This window comes from Fukomys damarensis, unplaced genomic scaffold (assembly GCF_012274545.1).
Source record: "Fukomys damarensis isolate Sample0158 unplaced genomic scaffold, DMR_v1.0_HiC HiC_scaffold_15, whole genome shotgun sequence".
NCBI lineage: Eukaryota > Metazoa > Chordata > Mammalia > Rodentia > Bathyergidae > Fukomys > Fukomys damarensis.
In genome coordinates, this window is record NW_022900927.1 from 36369873 (window position 1) to 36383159 (window position 13287).

The window sequence follows — 13287 nt, forward strand, 5'->3', positions numbered from 1 at the left end:
TTTCCTTTCCCCACCTCTCCCACTTCCCCTTCCCCTTTGCCCCTTGTCTTCCTATTTCACATTATCTATTATACGTTTTTGTCCCTATTTACACTTTCAGTTTTCTCACACTAGAGAAACACTTTGGTATTTACACGTGTGTCCTATTTATTTCATTTAAGAGTATGGCCAATGGGCTGGGGATTTAGCTCAGCGGTTCGGTGGCCTGCCTTGCTAAGCGCAAAGACCCAAGTTCAATCACCGGTACCAAAAAAAAAAAAAAAAAAAAAAAAAAAAAAAAAAAAGAGTATGGCCAATGTGCATTCATTTAGCTATAAATGTCTCTAATTTCTCATTCTTCATGGCTGAGTAGTACTCTATTTTTTTAAAAAAAACTCCGCATTTTCTTTATCCAGTCTCCAGTTGATGGATGAGTAGTTGATTCTTGTAGGGTGATAATTTTTATGTTTTGTATATACCCTCAAACTGGATGAACAGACACATGTTATAAATAAAATAAGTGAAATCAGTTCTTTAAAAAAGATTGAAGAGAGCTAGGCATGGTGGCGCACACCTGTAATCCCAGCACTCGGGAGGCTGAGGCAGGAGGATCGCTGTGAGTTTGAGACCAGCCTGGGCTACATAGTGAGTTCCAGGTCAGACTCAACTACATAGTGAGACCCTGTCTCAAAAAAAACAAAAACAAAAACAAAAAAAGATTGAAGAACAGTAATATTCAAATAAATGATTTAAACCAAGATGATGGAAATGGGATTAAGCTTTTTATGGGGAATGTTTAGAAATTCAGGTAGGGTAATTAGGGCTAGCTAAATTGCTAAATAGCTCCTGCATTGATTTACAAATTTAAAGACATTTAAAAATTGGTTTTTAGTCCTGAGGCAGCCTCATTTTTCTCTAAGCAATTCCAGAAATTCTTTTCCTGCTAGGGAAACTACATAGGAATTTTGCTGTGCTTTCTTTTCTGGTCCCCGGAATCAAGCTCAGCCTACTTGTGGCCTTCTGCTTGCCAGGCAGGCACTGTGCTGCTGAGCTACATCTCTGGCCCACGCTGCTTTCTTGAGACAGTAACAGTTGAAATTTATGGGTAAGGGTGTCAGAAAATCTGAAAGTCATTCTTTTTTATATGTATATGGTCTTGAGGAACATCACTTAACAGATCTTGCCTCAGTTTATTCTGTAAAATGGAGTTGGAGATCTGTTCTGATTGATTCAAAGTGTCCATGAGGATTTCAGATCAGAATACTTTGAAAATGGAGTATTACTTTGTTAAAACTCTTACTGTTATTATTTTATATTTGAAATAAATTGTGTATTGATGCAACTAATATTTTTTTCTCTGCTAAATTTTATAAAATACCATTGTCCATCAGTGTCCAAGAAGGATTAGTTCCAGGACCCTCTGCAGATACCAAATTCTGAAGATACTCAAGTCCTTTATAAAATGTTGTGCAGTATCTGCATTTAACCTACACACATCCTCTTGTATTTTTTTAATTGTCCCTGAATTGTCTTTGTTATACAGTATAAGTGCTCTGTAAATAGTAGCTATTCTGTATTGCTTAGGGAATGACAAGAAAAAAGTGTGAATGTTCAACATATATTCTTTTTCTGAATTTTTTGCTCTATGGTTTGAACTGGAGGGTGTGAAATCCAGAAACTAAAGGCCCACTGTTTATGACTTCATAAGGTTTATAAGTTGATACAAATTAATAAATTTATTAACTTCACCCTGATTGCCATTTCTGGAAGAATTACTAATTCATATTCATTAACATCAAACTCTTGAAATTAGAAAGCCAAACAGAACTGCTTCTAAAGACAAGTGTTAATCTGGTTTGAATTTTTGAACATATTATTTGTCTCTCAAAGACTGCTGAGGAGTCAAAGAGCACGGGAAACAGGATGAGTACAGCTCTGACTTTTTGTAAGGTACCTGCTACTTTAATACATTTTAAGTATTTCCCCTACTAAGGAAAAATTTTTGTTAAAAAAAAAAGACAACATTTGACCAGCAAATGTATGGAAAAAATAGTTGCTTAATATGCTTCAGTTAGGTAAAGTGTTTCATTTGATTTTATAGAATTTATTCTTTACAATTCCACCAAAAATGTGGATCCCAGTTTTTCTACATCCTCATTAACTCTTATTCTTGTCTTTGTAATTTCAATAATCCCTAGTTGGTATGAAGTTGTATTGCTTCCTAGGGTTGTGGTAACAAAGTGCCACAAACTAGACATTTGGTAGGCTTTATAAAAAATATTTTAACATATTTTAAACAAATGTTGAAATAGAAATGATGTGTTTAACCTTATCTTTGTTGTTCCAGATCATATATGAACAAGAAGGGGTGTATATTCACTCATCTTGTGCAAAGACAAATGACCAAGACAGTTTAATTTCAGGAATATTACGTGTTTTAGAAAAGGTGAGTTTCTAGTAAATTATTTTATTTATTTAATAATAATAGATGGTAGTGGTTCATCTTTGAATCATTATTAGAAAGTTTATTTGTAAGATACAGATATATACTTGAATGGTAATTGTAAATGTAACATGGAAATAATGTTTGACATAAGCTAGTAAAATGATAAAGGATATTTTAAATTTTACTTGGTAGAAGTTGCAGTGATAGAAGTTTTTCATAATGAAAAAAAGTAAGCAGAATTAAAACTATAGAGCATTTTTTGTCGAACAGTGGTTAATGTATGATACTAACATATTTAAAATGTTAGCATTTAAGGGGCTAAAATTTAATTTTGGGTTCAGGGAGTAAAAAATAAGTGAATTAAAATGTACCCTATTTGTGAGTACTAAATATTCATAATTTTTTTAGGATGCTGAAATAATAGTGGACTGGAGACCATTGGATGATGCATTGGATTCTTCTAGTATTCGCTATCCTGGAAAGGTACTGACAAAAAAAAGTATGACTAAGGAAATGAATTTTTAAAAATAACATATGGTGACATATGCCCGTAATCCCAGCATTCAGGAGGCTGAGGCAGGAGTGTTGCTGCAAGTTTGAGATGAGCCTGGGCTGCATAGTGAGTTCAAGGCCAGCCTCAATGGACTCTTAGGATATGTTGTCTTTTGTGATAGGCTTCTTTCTCTTCTGATAATATTTTTAAGGTTCATCCTCACAGTGAATGTAATTTGGGCTTCTCATATAAGAGAAGCCATGCAATATTTAAGCTTATGCATCTGATTAATTTCATTTAACATTATGGTCTCAGGATACTTCCATTTTCCTACAGATGACTCAAGTTGTTCTTTAAAAGGCAGAGTAGTACTCCATTGTGTGTACTACCGTATTTATCCATTATCTGTTGATGCATGTAAGGGCTGCTTCCAAGATTTAACTATTATGAATTGTACTGCTGCAAACATGGGTGTTCATGTATCACTGTAACATGGTGTCTTTAGCTCTTTTGGAACATCACCTAGAAGAGGAATAGCTGGGTCAAATGGAATTTCTAATTTTAGTTTTTTGTGGACTCCCCACACTGATTTCTGTAGTAGTTGTGCTAGTTTTAATGTTCCCACCAACAATGTCAAAGGATTCCTTTCCTACTGCAGCCTCTCCATTATTTGTTATTATTTGATTTCTTGATGATGACCATTCTTTCCAGGGTGTTTTTAGCATTTCCCTAATGGCCAGGGATGTTGAGCCTTTCTTCATGTATTTATTGGCCATCTATACTTCTGTGAAGTGTTTATCATTTCACTTGCCCATTTTTTGATTGGGTCTTTTATTTTGAGGGGCATCTTAATTTTTTTTTTAGTTCTTTATATATTATAGACAGTCTTCTGAGGAATAGCTGGAAACAGTTTTTTCCATTCTTTACATTTTCATGTATTTCTTTTGCTGTGCAGAAGGTTTTTAATTTGATAATGATCCTATTTGTTGATTCTTGGTACTATTTCCTGCACAATTGGATATTTCCTTACTTATATATCATGTATTGACTTCAGTCACTTTGCACTCTAGGGATTTGTTATGTCTTTCATTTAAATCAGGTAGAAATTTGCTCACTTGTCTGTTTCTTTTTAAAGTATTTAATAACATAGGATGGTTTTCTGATTTCAATAGAGACATTTCCTTCTGAACCTTTTTACAAGCTCATTCTGAACTAGTTGCTGTCTTGCAATTAGTTGCAACAGTTATCCTGGAGATTTTTTTAACCTTTCTCATATCTTTATCTCCCTGTTTCCTATATATCATGTCTGCTTCTATTCTGGTTTATTCCTGTGTTTTGGTGCAGCTCTGGTACTTTCTGAATAAAAACTGTGTTCTCATGGGAGCATGGTTATGTGTATGGTGTGTCATTTACCGAAATATATATATAAAAATATTTATATATATATATATACATACACACACCCTTGCACTTGTGAGGCAGGCAGTGGAACCACTGAGCCAAATCCCCGGCCCTGACTGAAATATCTTTATATGATGCATGACTATAAATTGTAACATACCATTTTAAAACTATTGTCTAGTATTTAATTGGCTAAGCCTTAGTCTTCCATTGGTGATTATAAGTTTTTTCAGCTTTCATTATTATAAAGATGCTGCACAGAAAATTCTTGTGTATACCTTTTTGTGTATTTTTTAAGGATAAATGGTGAAAACATTTTGAATTATAATGAATTGGGCTGAATTGCCCTTCTGGAGTTAGTACTGAGTACTGTTGTCAGGAGTGCAAGATAGTCTATTTTCTCTCACTGTGTTTCATGTTCCCCTTCTTCTTTCCTCCTTACCTCCTTTTCTCTCTCTCCCTCTTTTCCTCCCTTTGTGAGGTCTCACTGTGTTGCCTATGCTGATCCCAAACTCAGGGGTTCCTGCCTTAGCCTCCCATGTAGCAGGGGCTAGAGGTGTGTGCCACCACTGCTATTCTGGTACTATCTTTTTTTTTTTTTTTTTTTATGAATAAAGAAAAAAAAAAAAAAAAGAAAAAAGAAAAGAAATCTTACTTTAATTTGCTTTTCTTTGTCGAATCTGGACATCTGTCTATATGTTTGTCACTTTATGTTTTTGACTTGCCAATTCATACCATTTGCCTTTTTTACTGTTTTTGTATTTGTGTCTGTTTCTTAGTAAGTTGGTAGTTGTGGGATTTTTTGTTTTTGTTTTTGTTTTTGAGACAAGGTCTTGCTGTGTAGTTAGGCTGGCCTGGAACTCTCTATGATCTGATCTTCCTGCCTTAGCCTTTTGAGTGCTGGAATTATAGTTGTGCAGTACCACACTAGCTAAGAGTTGTTTTGTAATTTGGTTTTTTTTTTTTTTTTTTTTGGGTCTGTCATATATTTTAGAAACATTTTGTCCTAGTATTATCTTTAATTTCATATAGTCTTTTGTTCTATAGATGTTAATTTCCCTTTCCCTTTCCCTTTCCCTTTTCTGTATCAGGTATCAAACTCAGGACCTTGTGCTTGCCAGGCAGGTGTGGTGACTGTTTAGCTATATCCCTGGCCCTAAAAGTTAAATTTTTTATTTACTCAGAATTTTTTTTTTTGTTTTGAGACAGGGTCTCACTATGTAGTTGAGACTGACCTGGAACTCACTATGTAGCCCAGGCTGGTCTCAAACTCACAGCAATCCTCCTGCCTCAGTCTCCCGAGTGCTGGGATTACAGGCATGCACCACCACACACGGCTTTACTTAGAATATTTATACTGCATTTTAGAATTTTGATTTTATTCACTTTTAAAATTGAACTGTTCTTGTAGATATGTTACTTTTAGCATAGAATGTAGCCAAATGATGCTAGTTTTCTTCAGTAACTCAAAGTCCGGAAGCTGGGCACTCTTTGCAGTGGTTCTTTTACTTTTATCATAAGATGGCTGATATTTTTATACAACATGACTGCATTCAAAGTAGGAAAAGGAGAAATCCAAAATTATTATGAAATCCAAAACATTTTCACAAGTCCTGAGTTGACAACTGCATATGTTTCATTGGCAACCCTAACTGCAAGTAAGTCTCACCAAGTGTTTTGTAAATGTGAACATGGGAGAAAAGGCTAAGCAATAGCAGTAGTTCAGTTGTCTGCCCCAACTTACAGAGCTTACTTAATAAAAGTTGAGATGTTATGGATTGAAATTAAAATTTAGTTTCAGACTTTACATATTTCTGTGTTACAATCACTTTAGGACTCCAGTTCGGTTGTAGAATGGACCCAGGCCCCAAGAGAAAGAGCTCATCGAGGTGTGGAACATCTGAACAGTTACGAAGCTGAGTGGGATATGGTTAATACAGTCTCTTTTAAAAAGAAACCATTTATTAATGGAGGTACGACTTAAATCTTTTGAAACTTGAACTGATTTACTGCAATATAATATACTAATACACATGTAAAGAAAATTCTTAAATGTTTCTAAGTCAGAAGAGGGATGATTTGTTATGTTAGTACATATAACTCAGTTGTTATATTCTATTTTGTTGGTTGTGATTTCAAAAAAGGAATTAACATTTGTTCTATGTTATTACTAATGACAAAAAATAGGAACACTTTTATTTATTTTTTTGGTACCAGGGATGGAACTCGGGACCTTGTGCTTGCAGGGCAGGTGGCTGAACCACTGAGCTAAATCCCTAGCAGGAACACTTTTTTTTTTTTTGCTACCAAGGGTCAAACTAGGGACCTTGTGATTGCAAGGCAGGCAGAGGCACCACTAAGCTAAATCACTGGCAGGAGCACTTTTAAAAATTAACCTTTCATCCATATTTTTATTTATCTGGTAGAATTTTTAAAATCCTGTTATTTCATCCAGAAGCACCAGAGGGAGATGGAGTATACTATTAAATGATATCATTCTAATTTTAGAGTTTACTGGAATCTTTACAGCTCCTACGGTCTTCCTTTTGTACAGATTCAATTATTGTTCTTTATCCATATTTCAATCTGTATTTGTTATGTGGTGTTTATCTTACATGTAGTTAGCAAAAGAAAGTCAGGCTAAGAGCTGGGCATTATACAGTACATACTAATCCATGTAAGGGTAATGTTCATATACCAGAGGATATGTATACTGTACCAAATATGACCTAGTTAGCATATCTGTAATGTGGCCAGCCTATTGGTGATCCCTTTTAAAAATACACATATTGAATACTTGTAAAGAGTTGAAATGTGAAGTTTTAAAATTTTTATTGATTGCCTTGTATTTTATGATAGGGTATCTTCTTAATAAGTTTGGCCTGAATTTAGAAATTATCCATGTTTATTTGTTCTTATGGGAGAAAGTATATACAATAGATATGCTTTACACTTCATCATGTGTAGGAAACACTGGCAGTTAAGAAATAGAGTATTACATGAGCCGGGTGTGGTGGCGCACACCTGTAATCCCGACACTCGGGAGGCTGAGGCAGGAGGATCGCTGTGAGTTCGCGACCAGCCTGGGCTATATAGTGAGTTCCAGGTCAGACTCAACTACATGGTGAGACCCTGTCTCAACAAACCAAAAAAAAAAAAAAAAAAAAAAAAAAAAAAGAAATGGAATATTTCAGAAGCTTTTGATATCAGTCAGCTTGTTTGTGAATATTTCTTTTTTTTTGATATGGGAAGGCATTTGGGCACTGAAAGGGAGGAAATGTTCTGGAAATAATAACCCACCAGATTTTATTATATGTGGGATGTGAGTTGATATTTTTACTTCTGTACACTAGGTTGACAGGATTGGTTTATGTGAAAATTTTTTGTGTTGATGATTAACAGTATTAAATTTGTAAAGGTTAAAGAGCTTAAGAATTAGCATAAGAAGTGAGTTCAGAGTTTCTTTTTTTGTTTGTTTGTTTGTTTTTTGAGACAGGGTCTCACTATGTAGTTGAAACTGACCTGGAACTCACTATGTAGCCCAGGCTGGTCTTCAACTCTCAGCAATCCTCCTGCCTCAGCCTCCTGAGTGCTGGGATTACAGGCGTTCGCCACCATGCCTGGCTCCAGAGTTTCTTAAAAGAATGAAGCATTGCATGGATGAAAGAATTGTGACCTGGCAATAAAGTTCACTTTAAGATTTGTGATTCTCAGCTTTTCCTGCACATTGAAGTTTTTTTGTTTGTTTGTTTTTGATACCAGGGATTGAACTCAGTTCTTGTGCTTGTGAGGCAGGTGGTGGAACCACTGAGCTCAATCCCTGGTCCTGCATATTGATGTTTTAAGAGAGCTAAACAAAACAAAAATAGGGATGATCCTATGTATCTGCTTTTTCAAGAAGGTCTTTAGGGGCTGGGGATTGGGCTCAGTGGTTCTCCCACCTGCCTGGCAAGCGCAAGGGCCCGAGTTCGATCCCCAGCACCAAAAAAAAAAAAAGGTCTTTAGGTTATTTTAATATGTGGTGAGAGATGAGAAGTTGTGTAGCTGTGTAGTTTGTCAAAACCAAGATGTAAGTACTACATATGTGACTTTGCCACATGTTGACTTATGAATAGTCTTTGTGCTGTAATTTTAAGAGTCAGAGGAAATACTTTGTAAGAAATTAAATGGCTTATAAAAAATTTTTTTTCAGAAAAGCTTTTATTATTTTTCTTACTTTTTTTTTTTTTTTGATACCGGGGATCAATTCTGGACCTGTGCTTGCAAGGCAGATGGCAGAACCACTGGGCTAAATCCCCGGCCTGTCTTCACATTTTTTACTTCATACTTTTTCCTTTCCTGAGGCACAAAGGAATTTGGGATAAAGCTTTAAGAATATTGACTATTGAAGACTTATTCAACTTTGTATATCTTAAGAATGTATAACTTTATATTTCTTAAGTTTATATTGCTAAATCCTTTTTCATATACCACATTAAATATTTTGAAAATATTTTTCCCAGAACAGTAGACTGTCATCATATTTGAGAAAGCATCCAAATTAAATGTCCTTGATGTTGATCCTGTTCAAGACATGGAGACTTACTGAGTTGTTAGGTCTGCTGTGCAGTTTTCTCATGTCAGTGTTGGAAATAATTTTTACATGTGTTTAGTTGCACTGTAAGTTTATTAGAACTAATACTTTCCTTTAAGGAGAAAGAAGAAAGGTTTGAGTTAACTCTTGGCTTTTGTGGTTTTCCTTTGTAGGTGTTTCTTTTTCTAGCCATCTGTTGGTAGCAAACTAACCTGCAGATTACTTTTATGTTGACTTGGTATTACATTATAAGAGTACCTACTGTTAGCCACTCTTCATGCTCCGGAGATATTCTTGTGAGCAAGATGAAGTTCTTGTTCTTGGGGAGCTTGGATTATAAGGGAGGGACTTTCAGAATTGAATTGTAGTATTTCTTTCATCTTTCAGACCTTTATGTGAGCAAATGTGTGAAGCATTTTCTTTCTTGTGTACTATATTAGGGAAAGTCTGTATTTACTCTTGAAAATGCACAAGTTTCTGATAACTCCTAGTCAGCACGTTACTTAAAATTTTTTGCAGTGACTTTTTTGCATTAATTTAGATTTAATAGTCTTGATACAATGGAAGAATTAAAAAATGTCTATGTCTGGTTCTTACTGCTATTTTTCTATACGTTATTTTTAGTTTTTGCACATAAGCTCTCTAGTGTGTATCCTTTCTAGATAGTTCAGGCACATTCACACTTAAATGATTCAGGGATAGTTTGGAATTCTAGAAATGTTTATAGTTGCATATCACATTTCAGTCATCTTATGTGGTCTGTACCAGTGAAACATGTAATCAAGCAGGCATGTGGCACTTATTTTAATTTCAATTTTAGGTATGAGTACACCATTCAAACTAGTGTGGAAATTAGACAACTCAGCACATGTAGGTGAAATACTTTAACCTTTCTGGACATCTTTCAAATGATGTTTGTTAAAGTGTCCCTAAAATAGTGATGGTTCCTGTGTCCATTGCAGATAGAGAGTTCTGTAAACTATAGATTTCTTTGTCATTTTAGGGAATTATGTTGGGGATATGGAATTATTCCTGATTATGTAGGAAGATGACACATACATACAAGTTAACATCAGTTGATCAAGTCTTGTAAACAGCTGTTTCCTCTGGAATTTCTTTGTGAAACTGATAATGTGGAACAGAATTCATGAAGACATTGTAATAACAAGATAATATGACACTTTCTTATTAAATAACATTAGAGAAAATGAATTTTAAAATTTCAGGGACATAACATCTTTATTTCTAGTTAAATTGTTAAAGTGGCATTTTAGAAGTTAATTATGAGATTTTTTTCCTTTGTTGTATATTTAAATAATCATTAAGTTGCTTGTTAACAATTGTGATGATGTTTATAAACCTAGGATTTTTACCTTCTGTAAAAATAAGCACACAGCACAGTTTGTAATAGCTAAAAGTTGGAAACAGCCCATCTGCCCATCAGTTGGAAACTGGATAAAGAAGATGTGTTTTTTCTATAAAATGGAATACTACTCAGCCATAAAGAATGAGAAAGTAGATTCATTCATAGGTAAATGGGTACATTTTGAGGATATACTCCTAAGTGAAATAAATAAGTCACACAAATGCAAATACCGAATAGTTTCTCTGGTGTGAAAAACTAAAATAGTACTCAAGATCCTAACGGGACAATTAGCAGTGTGAAATAGGAAGAAAAGGACCAAAGGTGTAGGGACAGTGAGAAGGATAGGGAAAGGGGAATAAGGGAAAAGGAAAAAATACGAGAAAATGTAAAAATGGAATTAAAGTGTTTGAAGGTAGAGAGGGGCAGAGGCGGTGAAGGGACGGTGGGGACAAGGGGAAAAATGAGAACCAAGACCTGGCATGTAAAGGTACAAGATCCCAGTAATGAATGTAACTGTACTGTATACCTAGAATGTACCAATAAATTCAATTTAATTAAAAAAAATAAGCACAAACTCAAAAAATACTGAATTTTATACAAATGTAGTTTGGTGTGAATTGTGCTCTTATTAGAAAGTTCGTTTGGCAAGATAATTGAGTTTAACTCATTCTTTTTGAGGCTTTCACCTTTCTTCATCTTCAGATCCCCGCTGTTTTTTTTTTTTTTCCTTCAAAATGCCTATCTGTATAGTCACTCCAGTGTTAATTTTTAGTCGGTGTGCTTATATTCATTATCAATGTAGTTTCCTAAAAATAATTATGAAAGAAGTGAAGAAATATTTTATAAAAAGAAAGATGACTTTCCCAAGAGATTTATGCTATTCTTACTTCTTTTTGTTTTGTTTTTTGATACCAGAGATCGAACTCGGGACTTTGCGCTTGCCAGACAGGCGGCATCACCACTGAGCTAAATCCCCGGCCCTGATTTATGCTATTCTTATTTGCAGGAAGTGGGAAAGGTTAATATTTATTAAATATTTATTATATATTTGGTCTGTGCCAGTAGTTGACAAATACTACATCTTAATTCTTAGAATAATGTTGGGAGGAAAGTATTTAATTATCTCCATTTACAAAAGAAAATGAGGCTCAGGGAGATTTAATTATTTGTGCTAGATCATTCAGTTAGTAAGCTGGTAGTGTTGCAGTTTGAATCCAGCTAGCTTGCTTCCAAAAAACTAGTCTTTTTTGAACAGAGCTTATATTTTGCATAGGGATAGCATTTTTTGAATTTGTATGTGGCAGGTTATTTTAAAAGTCATTCTTTTTAGGAAAATGTTATGTTGCTATTTCTAATATAGGTGAAAACCATACTAATATGAGTACTATAGTGATTCCCTGGAGTCAACAAATTTGTTAGGCAGTCATGACAAGCACTGTCAGTACCTTTTAAAAAGGTGAACAAAAATATTTTGCCCCACTTTCTTGTTTTTAAGATGCTCCAACTCATAGAAATGGGAAAAGCAAATGGTCATTCCTGTTCAGTTTGACAGACCTGAAATCAATCAAGCAAAACAAAGAGGGTATGGGCTGGTCGTATTTGGTATTCTGTCTAAAGGATGACGTCGTTCTCCCTGCTCTGCACTTTCATCAAGGAGATAGCAAACTACTGATTGACTCTCTTGAAAAATATGTGGTATTGTGTGAGTAAGTATCAAATTATTTTCTACTTATTGAAACTGGATTGCTGTATTAATCCCAAGGCAGATTGTGTTTATTTGTCATTGGGTATCAGTGACCTGTGAGAGGTTAGCAGCTTTACTTTTTCTGGGACATTGACTTCTTCCTTATTCTTTGGGTCAGTGAATGAGTAAAATGTTACCATTTTAGTAATTTGAATCTGAGACTTTATTGCTTTAGTGTTTTAAAGAAGAGACTGGCCTATATTTTTATACATTTGTTTAAATATCCATGGATTATGTGTTAGTAATTGGTGAATTACATGTTTACTAATTTACATTATGTTAAGTATAGTTTTATTTGTAATGTTGGAACTTTTAAGTCAAGCAAGGCTGTGTCCTTTATAAAATATTTTTGGATTTGAAGATAGAGCCCTTTTTAATTTTTACAGTACTGAATTTAAAACCCAGGGTCTCACATATGTCAGGCAAATACTGTACCAGGGCCTTCTTACTTTCCAGAAATTTTGTCTCATTTATTTATCCGTACATATCCATATATGCATTCTCTTTTGCTTTCAGTCTCAACATATATTTGGGGAATATTTGTTACTTCCCAAGCACTCTGCTGGTTGCGTGATATGCATTAATGAATAAAATAAGCATCTTCCTGGATCTCTGAGATGTTACGGTCTCATGAAAGAAAGATGCTGACAAGTAAATGGCAACAATGAACACTGAAGAACTAAAATGGAGAAGTGGAAAGAGATGTTTAGAGGAAGGGATGATTTAGAAGAGGGAAAAGTATGCACACAAAGCAGGCACAGAACAAAGTAGTTCATTGTTAAAAGTCTGCAAAATGTGGGAAGGACAAGTAGGAAAGATGAGGTTACTAAAGATCAGCGCATAAAGTATCTTGTAAATTGCAGGTTCTTCCAGTCATCCAGATGAGATTATGGTGGCCTGAAACTAGGAGAGTGACAAGCAAGATAGAGGTGTTGGAGAAATATTTAGGGTTAGATTTTGTGATTGGGTATGTGAAGGTGAGAATGGAGAAGTTGAGGTTTTTGACTTGGGAGAACTTCAGAGGGTCCTCCCTTTATAGTAGTCTAATATACCTTGCTTAAACGTAAATTATTTAAGGCTAGGAGTAACTAGGAAGATTTTGATCATGTGTTTTCTGGCATGAGGTTCTCCCCTATTAAGTTGATCACTTCTGGTTCACAGTAGGCATGCTGTTTCTGTACGGGCAAATACAAGGAAGTCAGGCCTGCTAAGTGGTGTATGGATTTTGGATTATGAAGAGAGAAGCTCTAAGTAGGCTACCAGTTAGACTCAGGAGAGGCATTGT

The 13287-nt window shown here is 34.8% G+C and overlaps 1 protein-coding gene across 5 annotated transcripts in view; it reads left to right on the forward strand.

The window, feature by feature from the left end:
- Window positions 1-13287, forward strand: part of Tbc1d15 (TBC1 domain family member 15) — a 58491-nt gene that overhangs the window by 10997 nt on the left and 34207 nt on the right. For 2 of the 5 annotated variants that reach the window (XM_033763777.1, XM_033763778.1), the window contains exons 3-7: window positions 1870-1929; window positions 2327-2425; window positions 2834-2908; window positions 6154-6292; window positions 11754-11964. In XM_033763777.1, the coding sequence (XP_033619668.1) occupies window positions 1870-1929; window positions 2327-2425; window positions 2834-2908; window positions 6154-6292; window positions 11754-11964 (584 nt within the window). Of the gene's footprint in view, window positions 1-1869; window positions 1930-2326; window positions 2426-2833; window positions 2909-6153; window positions 6293-11245; window positions 11277-11753; window positions 11965-13287 lie in introns of those variants that run through there. The other 3 variants (XM_010617498.3, XM_010617499.3, XM_033763779.1) reach the window with 2 other exon arrangements.